Source organism: Pteropus vampyrus, unplaced genomic scaffold, assembly GCF_000151845.1.
Source record: "Pteropus vampyrus isolate Shadow unplaced genomic scaffold, Pvam_2.0 Scaffold6, whole genome shotgun sequence".
In the NCBI taxonomy this organism is placed as follows: Eukaryota; Metazoa; Chordata; class Mammalia; order Chiroptera; family Pteropodidae; genus Pteropus; species Pteropus vampyrus.
The window spans coordinates 1,701,069-1,726,794 of record NW_011888787.1 but is presented as its reverse complement, the minus strand read 5'-3'; the positions used below and the strand labels follow the sequence as shown (position 1 = coordinate 1,726,794).

Sequence of the window (25,726 nt, the reverse complement as noted above, 5' to 3'; positions counted from 1 at the left end):
AGGGTACCATAGCTTTTTTCACATTAACTTTGATTTTAAAATATATATATATTGCTCCAAAAGATCGTCTGTCTCCACTAGTGAGATAGTCCGGGCCCCGCCGTAGGAAGCACAGCCTAAGGCTTAACTCCATATCCTCACACAGCGGACCCTCAGGGCGAGGTAGCCACACCCCGTGGTCCCTGGTCCGCGTTTAGCAATGTCTCGCCTTGCTGGATGAGGGGCTCACCAGCCCCCTACCAGCTCCAGCCAGACAGCCCTGCCTCTTCTGCTCTCCAATGGCCTGGTTCCGAAGAAGGAAAATACGAAACATGTCTCACCCCAGGAGAGGCCCTGATCGAGGCGGGAAGAGTGGGCGAGGCAGCAGACTGGTAAAGGACGGCAGGTCGTGACTAGTGTCCCACATTATCAGAACTACGTAGTAGGGCGTCTGACTCAGAGACACGGCGCCGCACCGGTCGTCAGAGAGTATCACGTCTTCCATGTGAACGTGCAACGGGAAGTTGAGCAGAGGTTCTGCCGAGCTCCCTCGAGGAGGAAGGTAGGAATAGGAGGAAAAGGCAGGTGGGAGAGAGGAAGGACGGGCGATAGGTAAGTGCCCGCCCTGCAGCACGGTGTGCCCGGCGCGTCCCACCTTATGTCACTGGAGCGTCCCAACACGGAGGGCTGGGCTGGGAAGGACACACTCTGCTCCCCACGCCAGAAGCTTTCGGGCGAGCACGTATTCACAGACACCGGCAAGAGAGACTACCGGCTGTCCCCGTGGGAAGGCAGAGGGCCGAGGCCTGCCAGGCGCGCAAGGCTTCTGCGTCTGAAGGGAAGCCTTGTCTTGGGCTGGCGCCTGAGAGAGGACGCCCCCTGACACTCCCATACCTGCCTCTGTCAGCACGGCAGGGGCTCCGGCCTCCAGCCGGAAGAAGCCCGCCATCCCTGCCAGACGGAGCTGAGCCTGCCCTGGAGTCACCGTGGCTACAGCACCTGTTTCGAACCTCTGGTTTTACCCATCTCCTAACACTGCCTGTGCGCGCCGAACGCTAGCAAAATCTAGAGCTCTGTTCTCCAGCGCAGCGTCCACCCCACTCCGGCCTCCCAGTTCACCATCATGAAATAGAGAATGAACTCAGTCAGTGCACGATGAGAGTGCCCCACGGACCCAGAGAGGAAGAGATGAAGTTTGGCTTCAGGACCAGCATAAGCACAAATATCTGCAGCGAATTCAACACGTCGAAAACACTCTGATTCAAACTGCGTTAGGAGCCAGTTTCTCCTGCTGGTACAGACGCCTGGACTGTATCGCCTTGGGGCGGGGCAGAGATGCCTGCTTCCTGTGGCTTCGCAGAAAGGAGAAGCCCCTGGTGAAGACAGCTCTCCCGCATCTCTCCTGCACCCCAAGAAAAGACCCGGCACCTCAGAGGCTGGCAAGACCCCCGCAGCCCGGAGGCTAGTTGGAGAGTCCCTGGAGTGAGATGCAACCTTAAGAAAGAGGCGAGGCCGAGCAAGAGCGGGGAGGTCTGGCAGGAGCTGGTGCGTTTGAGCAGGCGGGATGGGACACCGCTCAGCTCTTTCCGCCTCTGCTTCTGGCAGCCTCCCCATCTTGCTGCGTTCGCGGGCCTGGTGTGACTTCCCACCCAGGTACACGCGCTAGGCTCGCACTGGAGACCTTGCCACCTTCCACACCGCTCAGCTGTCATCTGATTCGCAGCAGGACGCTCTGGTTTGCAGAGCCCAACGCATGTTTGCACCTGGAGGGGAACAAGAGTACGAAGCAGACACGAAGAACGGCCCTTCGCTGAACTTGTGTCCCCACCCGCGCCACAAGCTCCGCCATCTAACCTTTGAGGTGCCCTACTCGAGAGATCAGATTCAGTGACTGAGCTGCTCAGGCTTTGGTGTCCACAGCTGCCAGCCTCCCAAGACCCCAGAAGAAGGAGCCAGTTCCATGAAGCACCAGAGTCTGCACAACAAGGTGGCGTGACCAGGAGGCCACCCTGGACAGCGAAGGGAAGGGCTGCAGGAAAGCACATCGGGGCAGGAAGTCCAGGGCTGTAGTTTACAGGACACGGCACAGCCTCGCAAGCAGGCTGGCGTGCGAGGCAACGGTTTCCCTCGGGATCAGGCCTCCGTGTCCCAAAGCTGAGCAGGGGTGAGGGAACAGGGACCAGTGGCCACTCCGACTCAGTCATACAGAATTTTTGCTACTCATTGCTTCGAAGGAAGGAGGGAGGGCGGGAACCGAGGCCCGGTCAACCCAGCAGTGGCTCGAAGTGCAATATAATCACCCTAGGCTTGGCCCGACCTGTCCTCTTGGTGTGAGGGAGGGACAGTCACTGCTGCTGTCATGGACACTGGGCAGGGATAGCCAGAGACCTGTGGGCAGCAGTAGCAGGAGAAGGGGGGTGGCAGTGGCACCGGGCGGTGGGGGCATCGGGAGAGGGGTGACCCCACAGGGACTGGGCATTCACGCGAGGTCTTCCTTCACCCAGGCGCTGCTTCCAGGAGACCTGGTGGGAATCAGGGGACTAAAAATGACTTCCCGGCGCCTTGCCTGCCCAGGCTGGGTCGGGCGTCCTTGCTCTGTGCTCCCGTGAGCCTTCATCTCCGTGTGGCATTTATCCATTTACGTATCCGTCTTCTTGAGAGCGGGGGCTGTGTTCACTCACCTCTGCACCTCCCAGCACCCGTCGCCCAGGTTAATGCTCACTGAATGAGTAGATGAACTACTGCTATGATAAAAGTACGAGGCACCCCTCCGCTGACACCGGAGGATGGGGCTGCTGCCGTGTTGTCGAGGAGTCCGTATTTACACAGCAGTAGTCAGGACGAGGCTGCCATCTTCGCTAGGGCCAAGGAGCATTGCTCAGAGTTTGCTTGTCGCTGCCATGGGGCCTCACCCACCCTGAATAGACTCTGACCTCCTCATTCTCCTTTCTCCCTTCCACACTTTGTCATCTTATTTACTGCTTCCCAAGGCATAGCCCCAATGACAACGCGTCTGATGATACTAATCACGAACTATGTATGGGTGACTTCGGGTCTTTGTAACAAAATTTTACGGAGGAGGAAACCGAAGTCAAGAGAAGTTAAGCAAGCTGCCCGAGTTTGCAGAGCCTGTGAGGGACACAGTCACAATTCAAACCCAGTCTCAGCGCATGGCCACTAACCTCTCGGAAATCGTGCGAGGACTCTAAACACTCAGTTACTCCTTTGTCCTTTGTGCCTAGATTTTAAAGTCCTGAGGGCAGAGACCATTTCTCATTCATCTGTGCACTGTAAGTGTTCGATCAATAGTTGTTGAATTGAATTGAATGGACTATTTGTCTTAGGCCTCTTATCAAAACAAGCTGAAGAGCTTGTGCATGGATCAAAGCAGGCCTAAGCGCTGGGCACAAGTAAGCGACGTGGAACAGAACTGCCCGCAGCCATTCTTTGGAGAAAGATGGGAAGGACCATGGAGTATTCAGACTCCAGGTCCCCTCCAGGCTTTCCCAGTGGCTCCAATCCTTTCCTACTACAGGAAGGGATAAACACCCTTCCTATATTTCCTCTCGCCCCCAACTGCAAGGAAAACAGTAACACTAATTAGTTGTAACAGGGTGTTCATTTCACACGGTTCTCAGCAGGTTGCCCTGCTGTTCTTTGAAATGGTCTGGAAACAGCCTTGACTTTAAACATCTGAAGATAATTGAACCGAAGTCGCGCCCAGAAACCCTGAGTGACATGCCTTTTATTCTCTTCCTCACTAACAAGAAATGTTTGCTGCCGTATCTTATTTACTCAACACCTTGAAAGCCTCCGGCACCGATGACTTGCACCCCAGGATCCTAAGAGAATAAGTTAAAGTAATGATTGGTAATAAATGGAGGAGCAGGGAAGCCTGAGAGATTAAACAAAACCCTATGCCTGCTGAAAGGGAAGAAAGAATCGCCCCACAGACCTATAAACTTAAGCTCTGTACCTGGAAAAAACAGGGAAGTCGAGGTAGGCTCAATGGAATTTATGACGAGATCAATTTGCAAACATTTTTCAAAGACGAGGATATTAGTTAGCAAAGATGGAAACGACTTCTCATATATCGTTGGCAAGCGGGTGGGGAAATGGGTTGTCACCCCTGTGGGTGGAAGTGTAAAACTGAACAGCCTTTTTTGGAGGGAAATTGGGAACATCCATCAAAAATTTTAAATGACATAACTTCAACTACACAGCTCTATTTCTAGAATTTATTTTACAAATGTTACCACAAGTGTGTCCAAAAGTAACAATGTAGCTTTATTTATGGAAACAAATGATTGAAAACAACCTAAAGGTCCATTAAAATAGGTTCAATAAAAAGTATGATAAATCCACACCATGGAATATTTGGTGCTTTTAAAACAGCAGGAAGGGGCGACCTGCAAGTATGTTTATTTAACAATCTCCAGTATAACAGTTCGAAACTGAACTCATAAAGTCCAAGGTACTATGTGTGTGATGCCACAATTCGTTTTAATTTTGCCATTCGCGTACGAGTATATAACCACTCGTATATGTGCATAATCGTTCCTACAACGACTCATGTGCACAATACGTGTATCCGGGAGGATGTGAAACAAACTGGTAACCGCTTGATCCCGGGCTGATAAACCGGAAGACTAGGGATGGGAGATTCCTTTTCGATTTCTACTTTTCAGTGATTTTTTGTGCCGTATGTGTAGTATGTGAAGAAATTACATGTTTTTTTAAATTTAGAAGTAAAAGAAGAGAATAAGTATCAACCGTCACAGCCTGTTAGAGAATGGAAACGCAATTCCACGAGATCGTCTAGGACCCAGGGGCGGGCCTGGTACTTCAAGGGGGAAAAAAAGAACGGGACCCAGTGTTGTGACTTTAGGCTTTGAGTCAGTCTTGCAGGGAAACGTAGGAACACGCTTGCCAAGCAGACAGCGATTTACAGGTGTGGCAGTAGGTAACCAGAGGCCCAGCCCCAGAAGGAGGCACCACCTCATGGCCACAGGCGTTCAGCAGGTATTGGACAGGTGGGGAAGACCAGCGCTCCGGGGCCTACTGGACGGAGCTGAGGAAACATACAGGTAGACCTTCTGGCTCCTCAAATAGAAACCGTCTCTGTCACTACCACCGGCCTTCAGGCCCAGCCCTCGGCCAGACAGACCCCGGTAGAAAGCGAGGAAAACCCACGGCTCAGGCAGAGGCCCTGGCAGTGTAAACCGGTGCCCGGCCTGCCTCCAGCACACGCTCCGAGCCCCCACCCCATTGCCTGGGGGGAGGGGAGTGGGCGTTCTGGAGCTGGGGAGCCGGGTGGCCTTAACGGGAACGGCGAGTCTGTCCCAGAGCTCTGCTCCCCCTGGCTGTGATCTCAGGTGATTTGTCTTCCCATTTCTAAACTAAGATGACTAGTGGCTCCGTTTCATGTGATTTTGAAAGAATCAAATGAGATTATCCGCGTGGTATTCCGTCCTAAGACAGTCAGAGCTTCGAGAAAGTAAACGGCTATAAAAACGTAAAATACCAGTATTACACAGGCGAGCTATTCAGCAATTTACCTGCATTGTCCAGTCAGTTGGTTCAGTTGACACAGTCGATCTGACGGCCCAGCACGAACAAAACCCAGAGCTATGATTAATCTATTAATCGCCACACACATTTATCAAGCACTTATGGGGTGGCGGGTGGACCGAAGCCACAGAGATGGAAAGAAGACAGACTCCTGGCCTATAGGACACTCCAGTTCCAGTCAAAAGGACACGCGAACCAATTGTCCTCCGGTGTCCTCGCTGCAGTATTCCACGAGTGGCACGAGCTGAGGGCCACAGGAGAAAAATAAAAGCCTTGACTCTGCGACACCCTGCATCAACCTTCAAATGCAGACTGACCAAACACCGAGGTATACAGCCTCGTAACAACTGCTCGCCAAACCACACATGCGTTTGTAAAGAAATCTGCAAGCGATTTGTAACAGCACATTAATCAATATATTTGTTCAGTATCATTTTGATTTAGTCAAGGCTCTGACTGAATAATTTCAAAACTAAAGGACCAAAAATGACCCCGTAATTGGTGGTCATTTCAGATTTTACAGTTGTAGAAACACTGGGTAACAATTTTTTTAATGACCTGTAAGTAGCAGCATTATCAGGCAATGTCTCAGTCGAGATAACGTCAAATAATATGTGCACCAACTTTGAGCTCGGGTTTGATGTTCATAATGTGCCTGAGAAACATAAGCTGCATTGCATCAAAACAGCAGCCTATCCGCCAATTCCGTGGATCATATCCATCGATGGAGGAAGGAAAGGGACAAGCAGAAGATAAAATAGACAAAGCAGGTTTTTAAAGCCACGTAGACCAAAGAAAAGGCTAACCGAATGTCTCATTTTTGAACTTGTGTTTCATTCAAATGGTGTTTCATTCGGGTCTAAATATCATTCTAAGTTGCAAATAGTAAGCAGAGCTCCCTGAGTTAACCTGCATAAAATTAAATTTCATTCTAATTTAATTCACTTCCAGAATGGTATTCTGTTGCCAATGTGAAAACCCCGAAGGAGTTTCGTTTTCCGTGACCTCTATAAAATAACAAGTTGTATTTGCCACAACCAGAAAAACATCCTGAGCCTCATTTGCCTAGGGAGCCTGTAATCAGATATTACTTACTGTCCCACGTTATTTCAACAGCCACGAGTCATTCCTATTAAAGCAAAAAGTGATTTTTCTGACCTTTTTACAAAAACGAATGTTCTCATTTATTTGGGTGCTGGTAGCACTGATACAATCGTTGGAAAAATACCAGTTCCAGAGCCCTCTCATCATATGCCAATCATGAGCGAACTAGTCCCTTGTCTCCTAAGGAAAAGCTGGTGGTATTCAGCCATGGTTTGCAAGCCTGGTGGCCCATCAGCATCATCTGAGGACTGTTCTAAAACACAGACTTCCCCTCCCTCTCCCAGTACGGACCTCCTCCAGGTCAGGGACCCAGAATCTATCCTGGTCACATATGCTTCGGGTGCATTGGGCAGTCAGCCTGGTCCTTAACCTAGTTTGGTGTAAGGCATCCTTAAAAGAACCGGATGTGCCAATCAGAAGAGAAATGTTGGTGGCACTGAGGGCTTAACGGTGTCTGAAAAAAAATCAAGGACATTTGAGTATAGCTTGCTTAAGAGGATATCGAAGAATTAGTACGAATCACGTTATGGGTGATGACGGCGTTGTATTTAGGTCAGAAAACGACCCTAAGTACTAAGTGATAAAATGACGTAAAGTCTGAGGTTTGCTTTCAAATGCTCTAGCAGAAAAGACAAAAAGAGGAGGACAAGTGGACCGCGAACCCCGATGGCCCTGAGAGTGGACGATGGGCGGTTTCCTCAGCAGTGCTTGCGTGTTGAGGAATGTTCTTCATAAAATGTTTTTGAACTGTCTCAGAGAGAACAGTAACAGCCACTAGATCCCGTCTCTGCCACACAGGGCCATCTTCCTCTGGCTCTGAAAGACAGCGGGCTGGCATGCTGCATTGCCCCCCGTTTACATGGACGAATAAGGGTGCAGAGACGGCAGGGGATTTACCCGTATCGCCAGCCGCCTGGCGGTTCCAGAGCCCTCTCATCATATGCCAATCATGAGCAAACTAGTCTCTTGTCTCCTAAGGAAAAGATGGTGGTATTCAGCCATGGTTTGCAAGCCTGGTGGCCCATCAGCATCATCCTGACATTTTTCCCTCGTAGGAGCCTTTGCATTCAATGTTGTCCTTGCAACTGGAGTCAGGGCCCTTTTCCTAGCCGTCGCTTAAGCGGCGTTTTAGAAGTTTTGAATTATTTTGAATAATTATTTGAATTATTTTGAATAATTATTAAATTATTTTGACATTTCCTTTAAGGAATTCCCTGGAACGAGATGCTTTCATTTTCAGTCAGTACTGCATTGAGTCGGTGAGCTTTGGCAATGCAGGAGGTGAAATCGAAGTCACCAAGTATACAAAGTGGGTTTATTTTCAGGCCCCCTAAAAAATACAGAATCTGTTGCAGGAAGATAGGACTTCATTTTAGCAAATTTAGCACATAAAAATCTGGCATTACCAAAGTCATAGGGATTTGTCTTCATTATCAATGGATTTTTTTTTCCTTTTTTTTTTTTTTTTTTTTTTTTTTTTTTTTTTTTTTTTTTTTTTGGCCATCATAGCATTTACTCTGGAACACCTATAAATAACGAACACCCTTTGTACAGAGAAAAGTACGTCTATCATTCAAAGATTCTATGTACACGTTTGGTGAAAATTCATAGACTTCAAAAAGTGAGCACGTCACTAGAAGTCCCACGGGTTAAATAAAATTAAGCGTAAATTTATTTACAGAGACAAGTCAGATATTAAAAGAGGTGGCGGTGATGATATTTTGCACTCATAGGCAAACAGGCTGTTTTGCTGATACTGGCAGATTGAGAAGGAAAGACCTGGATGCTGTACGCTTGGAACTCGCGTGAGGGGCCGGTGGCTCCGGGTTGCACTTCCGACAGAGGGTGTCGGTGCCAGACTTCCCACGTGCAGAGAAGCAAGTGATGGGGATGTCGAATCAGTCGGCAGCGAGCACGGCCCCTGAGCCGGGCACAGGGAGCTCCCCTGTTTGACTAGCTAAAGGCACCAGGCTTCACATTCAATCTTGAGGACCAGGTGCTTCGAGCTTTTGTGAAAAGCCTAAGTGTGTGTGGGATAAGAAAGTCAGTGTTTGGAATTTCCTGAGACAGAGTGGCCCAGATGTCATAATCACTACATCACCTAGCAGTGACTGTTCACCAGACACGGGTTAAACTGTCTTGCAAGTCATGAAAGGCAGCTGGAAGGGTGGGCAGGGCACCTTTATCCCCAGACTGTGTGCTCCAAGTCCCCGAGCGTCCCGGACAAGGACTTACTCCCAGTACCTCGTGCAGCTCCCAGTACCTGCAGCTCAAGGTCACCCTATCCTCTCCTTCGCTGAACAAGGCCCACATCCTTGTGAAACAGAAGAGAGCTCGATCTGTGTGATTATTGTAGGGACCACTAGGTGGTGACCTTCTGGAACCATAGATAAGTTCAGGGAAGCTTATCATTTCGTTAAGGATTCAGATGTCACCGAATAAATGAACTCTGAAACCTCTTATGGGCAGTATATAGACTCAGTGTCTGAAGGGCCCAGCTGTCCTTCGGAGGCGGGCAGTTAGGATCCCTCGTGGCCTACCGCTGGATCGCGGTGAGTTGTCATGCGCACTCCTCCTAGGTCTTGAGTCCCAAAGACACAAGGACGGTCAATAATCCCTAGAGTCCAATGGGTAGTAAGACTTAAGGGCCCACACACTCATCTTAAAGAAGTATCCTCATGATTCAGGCCCAAAGATATCCAACTAGAGAAAGACAGACTCAGAGTCATCTTGCGTGTTTGCATACACAGTGTAAAGTTCTCTTTTCCCACAGCTTGGAGCTCAAGACAGCAACTCACTCCAGGTCTGTCAGCCTCTGTGTAACTTCGTCTCCACTCTGCGGTGTTAAGGATTTAACAATGGCTCGGAAGCCACCAGCCCTACAGAACCCATAATGACACTGGGTGGGTCCCAGCCATCAGCCACCACTGTGGGCATGGTAGCCTAGAGTCCAAACCAAGACAATGGAGAGCCTTCTCCTCTAAAGCAAGTTCCAGTGATACACAGCAGTAAGATGGGTCATATGACAAAGGACAAAAGGACATAGTGAAGTAAGGCCATTCTTGACGATCAGACTGAGTTCAGACCCAGGACAGTGCTAAGGATTTCACGTGCAATCTGCCAGGCACCCAGAAGGACCTGGCACTTTGTAGATCTCTGTCCCTGAGTCTTCTCACGACTGTGCTGGTTCCGAATGCCTCCTAGTCCTCAGCGCTCCCTCTTGCTCAGAAATTACCTCGTGTTTCAGAGGCTTTTCTCCTTTATTCTCCTGACAACTTGCTTTACCCCATCCCGTACCCCCATCATGGGGCTGAGCCCTGAGCTGGGACCCCCCGTCAGTTCACTCGCATGTTCCCCACTGCTCGTGGGGAGGCACAGCAAGAACTTCTATCATTCTGCTTCAGCGGAATCCGACTCCGCTCTGCGCTCTCGGGCAACCCCACACAATCTGTCTTTCATTTAGAGATATTTTTGCACTTCTGTTTACCACTGGGGACTTTCAGATTGCCTTTCATTCTATTTCTTTTTCTTTCTCACTGGGCAGAAAACAGAGGCTGCCATGAATGTAAGAACTGAAACAAACAGGGGAAGACGAGACCAGAGTTACTCCCACACACTCACGGTATTGCTAAGAGCCAACACCCCGTCAGGAGAGAGCTCTGCAGTAGACTCCACACAGAGAGCATTCGGCGCTTTCTAGCTACGAAAAATGCCTTTTTAGTAGTACAATTTGATATCCTTCTCTTCTTACTAAAATCCACTGGTCATCTCCACTAGAGATAGAGACTTGAGACTATAAAGATATCAATTGACACGTCCAAGATCACACCTAGAGGCAACTGGCAGACACCTCACGCCGGGCCTCCAGGACCATCTTGACGCCAAATCATCTGCAGAGTGGCTGTAGTGGCTACAAAACCCATCACTAACTTCTGACAACTACCAATTCAGCCTAACAGACGTTTGCAGAGAGCTAACAGGGATTCTCAGATGAGTAAGACACAGTGCTCTCCAGGGTTTTCCAGCCCGCTCGGCTTATAAAACAAAGACGCCCTCCACGAAGTTATCATTCAAGGCAAATGTCTCAAATGTCATAGGAAAGGGACAAAGTATTTTATAGGCTTTTACTTGATCCCTTCTTCTGTGACCAATTTTAAAATGTAGAAAAGATCAATCAGAAGCACCGCGTGAGTGTGCGTGAGTGTGAATGCATGTATGCATGCAGAAACATGGCCACAGAATGGAGTCAGCCAAAGTCACTGTCTTCTTGGCTACGGGCATCAATTGTCCAAGAGTCTAAAGGTTAATCTCATAGGACGATAAGAAGATGATAGCTGTGTATCCTGCCAAGGAAAGAAAGGACTAAAGTCACATTACTGGCCCGCTAGTAACAGGAGACCTACAGGGGTTCTATGAAGCCAAAGGCGAGGCTGGAGCCTTGCTCAGAAATGGTCTAATCAGATCGCGTGGAGAAGCCCTCCTTCAAGAAGAGCTTTCTGATGATGGCAGCCAGGGGGGACCCCTGTACGTTTGCCATCTTGGCTACAGCTTTGACAGTTACAGACTACCTAGCTGAGACTCCCTTGTGACTATAAACTCACAGAACAAACTGGCACCATTTTGAAATGGAATTATGGACCCCTAAGAGAGGTTCTCCCTCCAGCAGGATCCGAGTGAAGATAAAGTTGGTGGAAGCCGAGAACTTTCTTCCATTTTGGCAGCACCCAAACTGTCTGAGCTCTGCATGACCGTGTGTGGTTTTCTTCTCAAGTCATCACGTGTTCGAATCTCTATATCACGTCGATTAACATTTACATCAAATCGCCCTTTTTCATCTTGGAATGTTTCTGTGACATTATGCACTTAAGATGAGTCTTGAAAAATAGGATAAACTTTCCTCGGAAGGTATTTTAAGAGAGGAGAAGGAGGCAAGTGTTTCAGACAGAGGGAGGAACAGGAGTGAGTGTCCAAAGAAATGAAAACAAGACCTCAAAAACAAGACCTCCACGTTTACTGCAGCACTATTCCCAATCACCAAGGTACGGAAACAACCTACGTGTCCATTAACGGATGGATGGATAAAGATGTGGTATATATGCATTCAATGGAATATTATTCAGCCACGAGAAAGAAGGAAATCCCACCATTTGCGATAACATGGATGGACCTTGAGGGTATTACACTGAGTGAAATAAGTCAGACCGAGAAAGACAAATACTTCATGCAATCGCTGATATGTAGAATCTAAAAGAGCCAAACTCATAGAGACAGAGTAGAACTGTGGTTGCCAGGAGCTGGGCGTCGGGGGATTGGGGAGATGTTGGTCAAAGGGCACAAACCTGCAGTTTGATGGTGATTAAGTTCTGGAGATCCGACACGCTGCATCGTGAGCATAGTCAACCACACTGTATGATATACTTTAAAGTTGCCAACTGACTACACTTTAAATGTTCTCACCACAAAAGATGGTAATTATGTTGCAATATCTAATTGTATCTAATCGGTACAATTGTACACCCTAAACTTATACAATGTATATGTCGATTATATATATAAAAATTCAGCCCCTGTGAAGGGATGTGCTATAAAGTAGGACAGCAGTGGAGACAAGCTAAGAAAGGTAGTTTGGGACGATCTTGTGCCTGACACTCACAAACACCACCGAAGAGTTTCTGAGTTTTCTCAATTTACCAAAAGTATAATTGTGAACAAGGAAGGCGGGAGATGATATTGAGCATCTATGTGGCCTGACTCTGTGCTTGTTTCCTCACTTAATCTCAAACCAGCCCTGCAACAGGTATCACTGCCCTCGCCTGACGTGTGCACAACTGAGGCTCGGAGCTAAGTCACTTGCCCAAGGTCACACAGCCAGAGCTGTGTGCCCGGGGTGGCCTCCCTGACCCAGACCCAGGCCCTTCCCTGCTGTGGTCTTGTTTCTCACCCCAGCCAGTTTCTTCTGCTTCTAGGACGAGAAAGGCCATCTGCTTTCTCTAACATGTCACACTCATTCCCTAGCAGAGGCCATCCCATGCAGGAGAGTTGGTACTCGGCTAACGCGATGCTGGACCAAAACTTCTCGATCTTTTATGTTTTTTTCCCACTTGATTACAAAACAGGCCGGCACCCCTACTAGACTCGGGAGAATTGAAAAGAAGTCACACGGGTCTCAGGAAAAAATGTGGTTTGTTGTATACTATAGGAAGGTAGATAATGCCTATAAATAAAAATTTTTTAAGATTAGAAGGAAAAAAAAAAGACGATGGACGAAAAAGGCCTCACAATTCAGGAAAGTTGCTGGGTGAAAATCTCTCAAAAGTCTACCTATACCCATGCCCCAAAAGTGCCCTTGCAATAAAGCCAGATCTGTCATTCTCAGCACTCACCAGCAATGAGCCATACAGCTGTGGAGGCCTAACAATCCGGGCAGGAAAACAGACAAGCAAAGAAAACGAAGAATGTAGTCAAGCCCCAAGGAAAAAAATGTTAACATCCGGAACCAATTCACCCACGCAGGCTGGGGAACTGTTACACCCAGCTCTTCATGAGGCGCCTCGGGCCCCTCCCCCACCACACACACACACACACACACAGACCAGGGCTTGGTGTACTATTTGCGCACCCCTACAGCAGTGACATTGTCCTGTAGGGAGCACCTCCCACAGTACCTACCACCCAGTCAGAATTGCACAGAGCTGTCTGAAATCTCTGTGATGTCACAGTGAAATCTGGATAAAGCAGCATTGCACCAGATGGAATCTCACGTTCCCAGGGTGCATGTTGGTCATGCAACGAGTTCTCTGAACGCTGGAAGAAAAACAAAATGGCCCAGGCCTGGCTGGTTTCATTTCTTGCAGAATCTACCTTTCTAATCGAACAGATCTCCTGGGTCAGAGCCTGTAAATCACCTAAGACTGCAGCATTCGCCTCATCGTCTGCCAGACTCTATATTTCAAGAGTTTGGGTCCACACAGGTTCCTCGGGAAAGGAAATGGGCCCAGAGATTCATATGCTTCTGTTGCTACAGAGCTTATCGAACCCCATCAATCGTTGCCTTCACAGAGGGGGGTGGGCAGTAGGAGGAGAAATTGAAGCTTAAAAACAGGCACGGACTGTACATCTTTCTCTTTTTAGCTTCTAAAAGGCACTTTTCTGTCATTAGCACAACAGACAGGACTACGATAGACCTTACAGTTTAACAGCCAAGAAACACATTAATGCTAAAGTCCACCCACCAAAATCGGGGGGGGGGGCAGTTTTTCCCCAAATCCCTGTTAGAGACACCAGACTTCCTAAGAGAGGAAGGTTACTTGGAGTGGGAGGAAAAGGGGTGGAAAGACAGTGAACAGGTGAACCCAAGCCCCCCGAAAACCATCCTTAAGTTCCCTAAAATTCACTGCCAGGGGCAAACCCACTCACGAGAATCAGAAGAGCAAAGCAGCACGGGGTGTAAGTGTTCGACGGGATAAGAGATTTCTGCACATACCAAACAGAGCTGCCCTAAATAGAGCTGTTACAAAATAAACGAATCGGAGCAGTCACTCAGAGGTTAAAGTCAAAGCCACCACTCTGAGAGCGAGTGTACTTGCTGTGGGTCCTCAAGGCAGGTTCCTAATCCTGGGGCATTAAAAAGAAGCCACTGTGGAAATCAGAATCTCTTCCTTTGTAAATTCAATCCATGGCAAAGGGATTTCAGCTGTGATTGCTGAGTTTGGGGGGGGAAAAAATCAACAGTACTTAGAAATGCACGAATTGCTCGTTGCTGCAACTGATACGTTTCTAAGCTGTTCCATTTTGAATCAATTACCAATAAGATTCCATCCATCCCGTTATGAATGGAGAAGGGGATGAGTAAAACAGAACCGTGAAAGTTCCCCCTGAATTTCAATGCACAAGGGGATTGAAGATGAGGAGGTTTTAGATCGAGTTCAATGTGCAGCCACCGCATTTCAGACACTCAAACGCTGGGAAGCCTGCACATGCGCCGCTCCAAAGACCAGGGCTTAGAAACTCCGCCCTGCGTCGCGTCACACACAGGCTCCTCCCAGCAGGTATGGAGAAGGCACTTTAGGATTGGAGGGACGAATAATTCCAGGAAAGGAAGACAGAGACCCAGAAACTGTAACCGAGCTCACTCTCATCCGTGATTGAACAGTTTCTGTTTGGGGGAGATAGCAAGCATAAATTCCCACCCACAAAAGTTCAGAGCTCTCTCTAGAGCACTGGAGAGTCTTCCGCAGGGGGGAGGCGATGTCATCTAGTGGTTAAGGATGTCGATTCTAGAGCCACAGGGAGCTGGGTTTAAATTCTGGCCAGGCCTCTTCAAGTGGACTGGAGCTGTGTGTCTGTGCTCAAGTCAGTCAATCTGTTTGAGCCTCAATTTCCTCATCTGTAAAATGGGGGAACAATTGCCTTGTCTCGAGGACCATTGGGCAGATGCAATGAGAATGTGAATCAAACCATCGGCACAGCGCCTAGAGCAGGGTGCACCCTCAATCCATGAGAAATCTCATTGGTTAGCATTGAGTGGGCGCTCTGAGGTAAGATGCTTTTAAGATTGGGGAAGTAGGAAACATCCGTCTGTTCTGAAGACTGAGACCTGAATTCCAACCAGGGCAAAGCAGCTCATTCCTCTGGTCAGGCAGTGGCGCTGAGGACAGTGCTGTGGGCTCCATAAAGGGGGGAGGCTTGAGAGGGACACTATGTCTGTCTCTCTTCCCCTAGGAACGCACCTTCACCATCTGCTGCCAGGAATCAATATAAACAAAACCTGGGGTGTAACTAGTTTTATATATAAAACATGATCAAATCCAGCTTCTGTTTTCTGGAAGAAAAGTGTGCAAAACTGTGCCGCCCGATGTGAGTTGTGACACAATGGCTGGACCTTTTGCTCTTTCCCTGAAAAGACTTCAGTGTCTTCTTCCCTGACAGTCAGCCCGTCCTTGGTTTGTTGTGTTATCATCGTGTTGTTATTATTTACTGCTTGCCTTGTGCCAGAGATATAAAAGCAATGAAAATAAGGTCCCTGCCCCATAGCAGTTTCTGGGGCAGTGGTGAGAGAGTAAGTCCACGAGCTCCATGATGACAGAAGTCAAGGGGCCAGAACTGCAGAGAATGGGGGCGTCTACTGAGGGTGGGGAGCGGTCACTGGGCTTTGAAACCCGGCTGTAGAAATCTAGAAGGAAATAAAGTCCCACAAGCTAGAAACATGAGAAACCCTCCTAGGTGTGCGCTGGGCCCAGTTTTTTGTCTGACCCTGCCTTCAAGTTCAGCAGCTATGAATAGAGGTCTTGAATGCTAAGCTGTCTTCTGATCTATCTTGTTGACAAGCGTTTTGCCTGTTACTAAGTCATCCTTTTAGCATTCTCCAGTCTCTGCCAGATCAAGATCTCGGCTTAGCAGACTAGACATGGAAAATACTTACTAGTGCTTTCCATTAGGCTCAAATAGTAATGAGGGGCAACTGATTTTTTTGGGGAGGGGGGGCCTATTCCACCAATTCAGTTTACCAGTGACGAAGTTGCTTTTCTCAGTCTTCATTTTTCAAATCTATAGAGTTTTTCCAGCTATTTCTGGGAATGGCACAAAAAAATGTTCAAAGCATAGAATAACCTAAATTTCCTTTAAATTCACGAATACCATAGAATTCTTTTGGCAGGAGGGTCCTGGGCGTCCACACAAGTAACGATAGGTTACGTCAAACACAAAGGACTAGAAATCACTGATCCAGGACTTCTGAACATGTGATATTAATCTAAAAACTTTTCAAGAGCTTTATGAAAGCTCTTAATTCTGGCTGTAAAAAAAAAAAAAATCTTTTTTTTTTTTTTTTAGCTTTGTGTTGCTATACAGTTACTTTCTACAACTGCAGTAAAGCTTCCCACGTTCTAACAAAGCAAAGGATGAGTCAAGTGATGGCCAGAATGCATTAGGAGAAAATGGTAATATTTTTTAAAAAGTTCACAGGATCACAGACTCTTACAGCTAAAGGGCCTCAGGTGTCATTTGAGCCCCTCTCCCTCATTTCGCAGCCTAAGGACTGAGGCCCCGTCAGTGGCTATGAAACAACTTTAAAACATTTTTTTCAACATTTACACGTCTGCCTTTAAAACAAGTGTTCCCAGTTGGAACAGTAATGACAAAGCTAGCACTGGAACGAGGTCTAATTTAGGCTGGTCTAGACCTCTTCCTACCATCATACGTGGACGTCATCTTGAATATGAAGGCCTGCGCCGAAAACTGTCGTATAGTGAAGACTCACATATCCACATGAGCAAATGAGGTTTCTGAAATGTTTTACAATTCAGTATTATTTCTCTGCAAGCTGGCTTATACGATTACTTTTTCTAACTAAACTCTTTTATAACTAAATAGTGAGTGCATAGGCTTATAATATATGTGTATGTGTGTATGTATATGCATGTGTGTGTGTGTGTGTGTGTGTGTGTGTATCCCCCAGCTTTGTTGCAAAAAATAAATAAATAAGTAAACGATTAGGCTTCTGAATTAAGGAAGCTTCGTCAAACCCAGGGAGACCACTGCTGTGTTCACAATCACTTATTGGCAGAAATGCTTGCTCCTCCCCACTGTGAAAATCAATTATTTATTTTTCATAAGCAAGAACGGAAGCCCTGAACCACCCAAGTCACCTCGCCCCTAGGTTACAATTCTGCACCCTGGGGCCTAGTGTGATTGACGCTTTGAAGTGGGGTCGCCTCCAGGCACGGCTCCCCTCTGCTGATTCTGAGCCCTAGATGGGACATAAAGCTGGGTGGTTTCTTTTCTTTTCATTTTTTTTTTTTTTAAATGAATTACTTCCTTGTCTTTAATCTCTGAGAAGGGCATTGAGGACAATAGTTTGCTGTCCCTTGGTCCTGGTGGCAATGCGGGGCAGAGCCGGGTTTTGGACAAGGGCAGCCTTGCCGTTACGGGTCCTGAGCGCCCCGGGATCCCGTGTCTGGAACCCACAGCGCGACTTTCTTTTTCACGTGCTGTCTATGATATTTACTGACCCTAGAATTACCCATTTGGAACTGGTTAAGGATTAAAAGTTCTTCGGGCCTCGTTGTTCTTGATTCGTTGTTGCTAATGTTTGAAGTCAGTTTGATTCCTCGAAAATTTGTTCAGCCTGATGAAAGAAAAGCTCGAACTCCCCTCGGGGCGCGAGGTGTAAGATCCCTGGGTTCCGTTCGGTTTGGGGTTTGTTTGGGGGTCCCCCCTGGTTTTTTGGGTGGGAAGAGGCCCTTTCACCGAGGCCTGCCCGATTATCTCAGAGTCCCCGCACCTCTCCAGGATGGAATTGGGCCCGAGAAAGGCACCCACCATCCCTCAGGATGCGGCCCTGGTTTCTAAGGCCCCGAAGCCGCCCAGACCCCCCGGGACCCGCCCGAGCGGGAGCAGGACGCGGGCCGCGCGCACCGAGGCCCGGCCGCAGCTCCCGCCCCGCGCCGCCGCCAGACCCGCCAGACCCGGCAGAGGCGGAGGGCGGGTGGCCGGGCCCAGGTCGCCGACTTGTAAAGCTCTGCGGAGCGGCCAGCTTTCCCCAGGACGGTTTCTCGGGAAGAGATGCAATCCCGATTTCTTCCTCGGCGAAACGTCATCTGAAAATTTTTTTAAGAGTGCAAAAAAATGGGCGTTTTCAACGTGTGCGTAGGAGGTTGGGGGAAGGGAACAGGATGTCGGGGTGGGGGGAAGTCAGGGGGAGGGGTAAGAAAAAGGGAGCTAACTGCTTTCAGAGCCCCGCTTCAGGGCTTGGACAATACACTCCGGGCCGTGCGACAATAAAGAGAAGGCAGCGGGGGTCGGCAGTAAGAATTGCGATTCACTCTGTTGAGATTTAGGCGCTAAAACGCCAAGGCTGCGGGCTAGGTATATGACAATGACCTCTAGCGATCCCTTCCAGGGGAACTCTACTGTTCTGGTAGCATTTTGGTTTTTCAAAGAAGTCTATATTAAGCTATTACGTATGCAATCCCGAATTAGGAGTCTGTTTGTTTGTTTAATCCTCCAAAGTGTGTGGCAATTTGGAAACAGCCCATTAGAGCCTCAGCAACCGTATTGCAGAAAATATGAGGGCAAATAGGGAGAAATTTTTTGCATATATTTTCTATGTTCTTAAGTTATTTCCCCCAAATTACAATGTTTCTTCTCTCATTATTTCTATTAACCATTATTATTATCCAGATTTCTCTCAATGATTCCGTTAACATGGAAGAACAGGACATTACTCTTCAGAATACTCAGCACGTTCTGCCCCTCCTAGATGAACTTGGTATTGTTCACAAAATTAAATGATAATTTTAGTTAAAAAAAAAAAAATTCCACTCTCCCTGTTCTTTTAAATTGCATCTGTCACAGTCTCGTTTTCTGATGTTTTCTCTTAAACTTTGGTCCAAATCATCAGTTAATTCGAGAGTTAAATGAAAATGCAAGTAACTAGAAGTTTCCAGTCTGGGATTCCCTTGAATTGTCAAAGGATGTCCAGAGATGACAAAACTGGCTCCCCAGATTTTAGGTGTCCCCAACTTGCTAAACTGGCTCCACAAAATAAAGGCAGTTTCTTTTCTCTTAAATGTTATCTGTGTCCCATCAGAACCTGATGTTCACACATAAATTTGTGTATAAACACCTATACTTGCATATATACTTTTTAATATATTTTATACACTTACGTATTAAAGGCAAAGCTAGACGCTGCATGATACAAAGAGCACAGAATAAAAAAGGCCTATTTTCACTTCTGGTATCAAAAGCTCATCATCAATTTGTAGTCAGCAAAATGTCCAGCCTCAAAGTGAAGCCGTTAATGGCACTGAATAAATGCTGATTTGTCACCACCAGTTGCTCGAATCCCCCACCTCTTCCCATTTCACCTCCGGTCCTCCCCACTGAGCCTCATTTTCCACCCTGACACTTAGAGCAAGGGCCTCACTTAAATTAACCAATGATTATCCTTGCCCAGAGAAGTGTAAACAGACCCTAATTTATAAATTTGCTAATTGCCTTTCCCCTCGCAGACCCCCGAGTATGTCAGTCATGTACCTATAAAATGCAGAGCTCACTAGAAACCAGAAAAAGCAAAGCAAAAAGAAAGCACATGGAGGGGAGAAGGAAGAGAGAAAGATTCCGCGTTTCACCCGTTCCCTCCTTTTCCCTGTGGAAAAGTATCCCCAAAGGTCAAAAGTAGAAAATCACTTAAGTATTCTCTCCTACTGAATGACCGTGTCTTTGGGGAGTGAGAACGTGATAGGCAGCTACACCCCAGGATAATCATGGGGTGCGTTTCTGCATTTCCAGAAAGCAGAGTGCAGTGCCAGTCTGCTCTTTCTCCTGGTGGAATGTGCACAGTTCAGTCGCACTTTTTCTTTTCTTTTTTTTTCTTTCTTTTTTTTTTTAATCTACAGTCACCTCAAAAAGGAACTTACAGATTTAAGAAGCACCGTAATCATTTTTCTCCTGGGGTATGAGAAATGAACTTCTACTACAGTTCATAATCAGGATCTCAAAAGAGGGTTCTCGTCTTATTAATGTTATATTTTTGGCAATAGAGGGAACGATTGTGACAGACCTGGAATATTTCCCTTTAATACTAGCAATGCCCTTGGAGAGGCTTAGATGAACAAAATGTCTCGGTCCTTGGAGCCAAAACGTATTCGTCCCTCTCTCCTTGTGGCCCAATATGAAGGATTAATGCTGAGGGACTTGTTAGCATTAAACTCTTGTCCACACATGCAAAGGAAATCATACTAATAAATGGGGAGCACAAACCACCAGTACCCCATAATTTTAGTTTTGGCTCCTGGGTTAGGCATCGCATATCCTTTTTCACGTGCTCATTAAGGGCCAGGTGTATTAAAGAGATTTAAAACCAATTTCCTTTAATAATTAAACGATGTTCACGACTCCATCTGAAGTCGCTGAAATTTGGGGTGACAGGAAAACGGCAGCGGATAGGTGTCAATATAATTTCAGTCCGAACTGTAAGAGATTGAATTCCCCCTTCGCCCCGCATGGACATCACCTCCTGAACTTTTCTTTCTGGAAATTTTACCTATAAAATCAGGAAACCCAAAGTAGCCAGCTCTGACCCCAAAAAGAAGTGTTTAATAAGAAATAGCGTTGAGCAGAGCGTGGAGGGCGCCGACTGAGAACCGCTGCCCCGCTAAGCTGTGAGCTGGTCTGTCTAGGAAGCCTCTGGCGCCCGTTAGGCTTGTACGCTTTGGACCCGTGTCCAAGGGGCAGAGGTGGGTGGTGGAGCCGGGCTAGGGGCTGCCCAGACCCGCGTAGACAGTTTCCCCTACGCTCCGTTGTTACCCCGCATATCTTCCACACCTATCAGAGTTTCTGAACCCCCCTGGGGGAGGTTGGGGCGGGGAAGCCAGCGAGGGTGCGAAACACAGCGCACTGCACCTTCCTTCCATCACAATCCAAACTCTGGGCACCAGGGCGGCGGGGTTCTCCCCATCCCCTGTCCTCCCCAGCTGCTCGAGCGGTTTGCTCCATCTATGGGATAGTGGGTTAGAATCATCTTCTTCTTAGCGACTTCTATTGTGTCACCGCGCCAGGGCCACAGTGTAACACGGAACGTCTCCATAACTCTCCCTACCGCCCAGAGGCCACTGCGGTGCGCTCTCCCAGCCGCGCGCATCCAGAGGGCGTCTGATGTAGCGACCGTCCCACCAGCGCGCGTAAAAGGCGTTTGGCAGTCATCCCCCAGCTAACCTCCATCCTCACCAGCCAACGACGAATTTAGATCTTGCCTACTCGCCACCCCCCCCCCACACACACACACACACTCCCCTTTACACAAGGTCACTTACCAAAAGGGCAGCCACCGTCTAAGATCGTGGCGGGAGCCTTGGGCGCGTTCAGCAAGGCCCCACACTTGGCTGGTCCGCGGGCCGCAGGCCCGGCACCCTCGAGGCCTGCACGAGTGCAGGGGCGCGCGCACCACCGGGGAACCAGAATTCCTCACCCGGGACTCTTCCCCAGGCCGGCCTTTGAGCGTCCGGGCCCGCGCGCCGCACAGCGCTGCACTGCGGGCCCAGCCCCGCTCTCCCCGCAGGCTTCAAACTCGTCCCTTTTTCTCGGTTACTTCAACGTCAGTGAAGAGTCACTTCCTCCGTTTTGACCCTGTGTTTCCCTATCGGGGGTCGGGAATGGGTAGAGAAGTGGTGTCGAGATTAAAATCTTGGAGCTCTACTCTGAGCTCCAAGCTATAAACTGTCATATTAATTCTCGTGACCAGTTGATCTCGGCAATTCGAAAGAGGGTGCCCTGGGGCACTGCGAGGGCTTCTCTTGTGTCATTTCCCAAGGGGTCGCGCAGCCCCGTGCACGGGAGCATGCGAGCGCCTGACGTGCGCGCACTGGCGCGCGGAGTGGTCCTGGGTGTGCCGCCCTGCGTGCCCGCCCGCGTGCGCCGCCACCTCCTGAGGCCGCCAGAGCGCGGCGGCTGCAAGGCTCACGCCTGCGGGCCCTGGATGGGGGAAATCTCCCCACCGAAGGTTTAAATTACTTTGCTCCGCGGGAGACCCGGCTTCGGCCGCACTCTGCTGTGGATTTGGGCGGGAAAGGCCCGAACCCGAGCTGGGGAGCCGGGTGAAGCCGGGGTTGCGGTGCGAGCGACGATGGCGCCGCCGCGTGCCTGAAATACACTTCCAAGGCCGGGGCAGCCGGAGCAGCTGTTGCCGGAGAAAATTTCCTCCGTTGCTGCTGGGGGTGAGGCGGGGGCGAGCAGCCCGCGGGCCGGGCTCTCCAGGACGGGTTTCGAGACGCTTCCCGGCCCACGGCGGCCGAGTCCCGGCGGCTTCGCCAAAAGACGCGGAATGCTGGCCCGGGTGTAAGAATGAGGGCACCTCGCAGGCCCTGAGGTCCTCGGGGGGTATTTCGGGACCACCAGGCTCGGTGGAAATTTTTGAAATACATACTGTGTGTCCTCTGAGGTGTGAGTGCCTACACCGCGCAGGCCGGGCTGGTCCCCCGCTGCCGCAGGTCGGCGCCCCAGGCTGCGGGCGCTCGGCGCCAACTAAAGCCAGCTCTATCCGGACGCGGAAAGAAAAACGGGCTGCGAAAAAGCAAAAGGCCACGTCTTTGAATAAGTGCGAAAGATTAAATCTCACTCTTGGGTTGTCTGAGGATCCCGGGATTCTGAGGCTCGTACAGACAGGGCGGGTGGAAAACCACGGTACCAGTCAGGGAGAGGGGATTGGAAGAATGACAAGTAACAGTCGCTCTAGGCGAGTGTCCTGCGTGTGTGTGTGTGTGTGTGTGTGTGTGTGTACGCGCGCGCGCGCACGCGCGTGTTCAATCCTTCCCCAGCGCCGTGACAGTTTTGTGGGGTTTTTGTTTTTGTTTTTGTTTTGTCGTTTTGTATTTGTTTTGTTTCTGACTTCTTATCGGCCTAGGGCGGGCGAGCCACGCTGCAGGTCCAGCCCACCTCGGTCCTACCGGGAGAGGAGAGTTAAAACAGAACTGTGAGGCCCGGCGGGCAGAGACATGGCCCTGGGCACAATGGAGCCTCCGGCGCCCCATCTCCCACCTCCCCCACCTCCCCCACTTTTAAGTGTGGCTCTGTGTGTGTTAGGGCGCTGTATTGTATACAAAAACAAAAAGAAAAAAAAGGCCAACGGGGGACCCTACGCCCTGGCCCTGCCTTCCGCCACCGCGGGGTTCATCCTGAGCGTGCAGCTCCGCCTTCTCTGCTCCCTGCGACTGCCGAGTCTCCACGCCACTGCGCCCTTTCTCTGAAAAACCTTTTCGCGTCCTACGTCCGGTTCCTAAGAACCACTGTGGGACTCCAACTTGGAGATCTCGGGAAATCTCGGAAGATCTCGGCCCACAGCACGGCCAGGCCCGACCTGGAGCCCGGCTCCGCAGAAGGCGCCTGAGTGCTCTTAGCTACCGGCTTCTTCCTCCTCTCGGACCTTTGCCCAGAGAGACACATTTCGTTTTCTCTAATCCAAACGCCCATCCTTTCCTTTTTAAAAAAACAGTAATCAAGGAAATAAAAAACAGTAATCAAGGAAATGCACTCTGTTATATTACGCCCTATGCTGGGTCCTCACCTCCAACCCCCACTCTACAGGAGCAGGGAACAGCATGTGGGATACCAGGTCCCCGCCTTCACGTCCCTGGACCGGTCTCTTTTCAAGCCCTCACTTTTCTCTCCTAGCTTATGGCCAAGAACGGCGGAAAGAAAACTTCGAGCCGAGTCTCAGATTATGCCCCGCGTGTTGGTCCTTTTGAACATGCGACCTTAGGCCGGTTCCGGGCGACCTGGCCTCATTCCCTAAAGAAAAGTACCCAGGGACGCGGCGTCCGACACGCGAGGTTAAATAACTTCTACCTTTCCCACCATCGGGAAAGTAAAACTAACGTCCCAAATCGTGAGTTGTCATGAGGCCTGAAAGAATTTCCAGCAGACTTGGGTGAAGGCACGAGCGAGATTCTGACAACAAATAAACGCGGTGAGGAAACGGGTTCTGGCCAGAGACAGGAAACACATTAGCCACGCGTTCCTTTCCGAATGGCCCACACAGGGGTCCGCGTGGACAAGCACCCGCGTCCAAATACGGGGGAAGGCTTCAGCGGGCGAAATAAATCTCCTTTTAATTTTCTTTTCATCGACTAATAAAAATAATTCCCCAGCACTAAACCCAAATACCATAACGGCCCACAAGAACACGGAGAATTCATAAAACTCTGTCTCTGCAGGTCACCCGCTAATCGCGTTATTATTAGCCTCGGGAGCATGGAAATTGAACTGTCACTGCCGAAAGAGAAAATGTAAGCGACAGCTGTCCCTCCTCGGGTCGGCCAGCTTTCCAGCCCCCAAGCTCCTGGGCCCACGGCCTCCCCCGTTCTATGAGGGCCTGCGCGCTGACCCAGGTTTACTCCCCAGCGGTCAGAAGGAGCACCCCCAGAATAGTTTCAGAAGCCCTGCCTGGAAAGTTTCCGACGCTGTGAAAGTCGCGCGTGCGTATGTTCGCGCGCCCACCTAAGATTCTTCCGACAACAGCTGTTCCCCGGGGCTGTTTTGCACAGTTGAAATCTTGGCACTTAATACAGAACGTTAAGTTGTTGTCCCCCTCCCCCCCCACCCCCGCTCCGGGATTCTGTTAAAATCGCAGACATCGACATCCGCCCTGTGTTTTACGTGTTGTGTTCGTATAATATGCACGGATCCGAGACACAAATTAATCGCACCGCTCCCCACAAATACACAGAGGTGAAGACTGACCCGGGCCGCAGGGGAAGAGGTCTAGCGTACATTCCTCTTTCCATAAACGAGGTAGAAATCCAATTATACTCCCTCGTCGCCGAGGAGGGGAAATTCAACAACTTGAGTCCCAGAATAGTTGGGGGGCGGGGAAGGGGGCCGAGGGCAGATGTTGAAACCTAAATGGGATAAACTTGGCATTTCCTTAAATTGGGGTGTCGGATCCGTCCGAGAACCGCGCGCCGGTCCCCGGGAGCTCTCAGATGCGAGTCCCAGCCCCTCTCCGCCGCGGTTGTTGCCTGCGGTCCGCACCCCTTCCAGCCAACCCCGGGGCCTGGCAGCCCCTCAGCTGCGGGCGCTAGGAGCGCCGCGCTTTGCTCCCAGAGGAGATGCGAGCGACAAGGCCTCCTTGCTGGAGGTCGGCGACGAAAAGGCACGGCTTAGGCCAGTTCCCCCAAATTGGTTCCGGCGAATTTGGAGGTGGCTCAAGGCATCTGCTCAAACAAAGTGCAACCCGCGTTGGAGCAGGGCAGGGCGTCGGCGGCCCGGGCCTGCCTCCTCGCCACCCTGCCCGCCGGCCGGCCGCCCGCCTCCCGCGGTCTGGCCCTACGCACTCACCCGGGTGAGGCTCCAGGCCGTGCGCGGCCGCGTCCTGCGAGTCTCCGAGTGGGCCCGCGGGGCTCAGCGCCTCCATGGACAGGTCCAGCCCCTTTTCCTCCCAGTCTCGCAGTTTCCGCTTTTTATTTGAGCCGATCAAGGCTTCAACGGAGAAGGCATGTGCTCGCGAGCTCAGGGCGACTGCAGATCTTCTCCTTTCACTCATCTTAGCCGCCCGCGCCCCGGCCCCCGCTCGCCC

The 25,726-nt window shown here is 49.7% G+C and overlaps 1 protein-coding gene across 1 annotated transcript in view; it reads right to left on the bottom strand.

Moving 5' to 3' along the window:
• Positions 1-25,720, bottom strand: part of TBX15 (T-box 15) — a 100,776-nt gene extending 75,056 nt beyond the window's left edge. Inside the window, exon 1 of the mRNA XM_011366440.2 lies at positions 25,489-25,720. Coding sequence (XP_011364742.2) covers positions 25,489-25,693 — 205 coding nt within the window. The 5' untranslated portion in view covers positions 25,694-25,720. The remainder of the gene's footprint in view (positions 1-25,488) is intronic.
• Between the last annotated feature and the right edge of the window lie 6 nt (positions 25,721-25,726).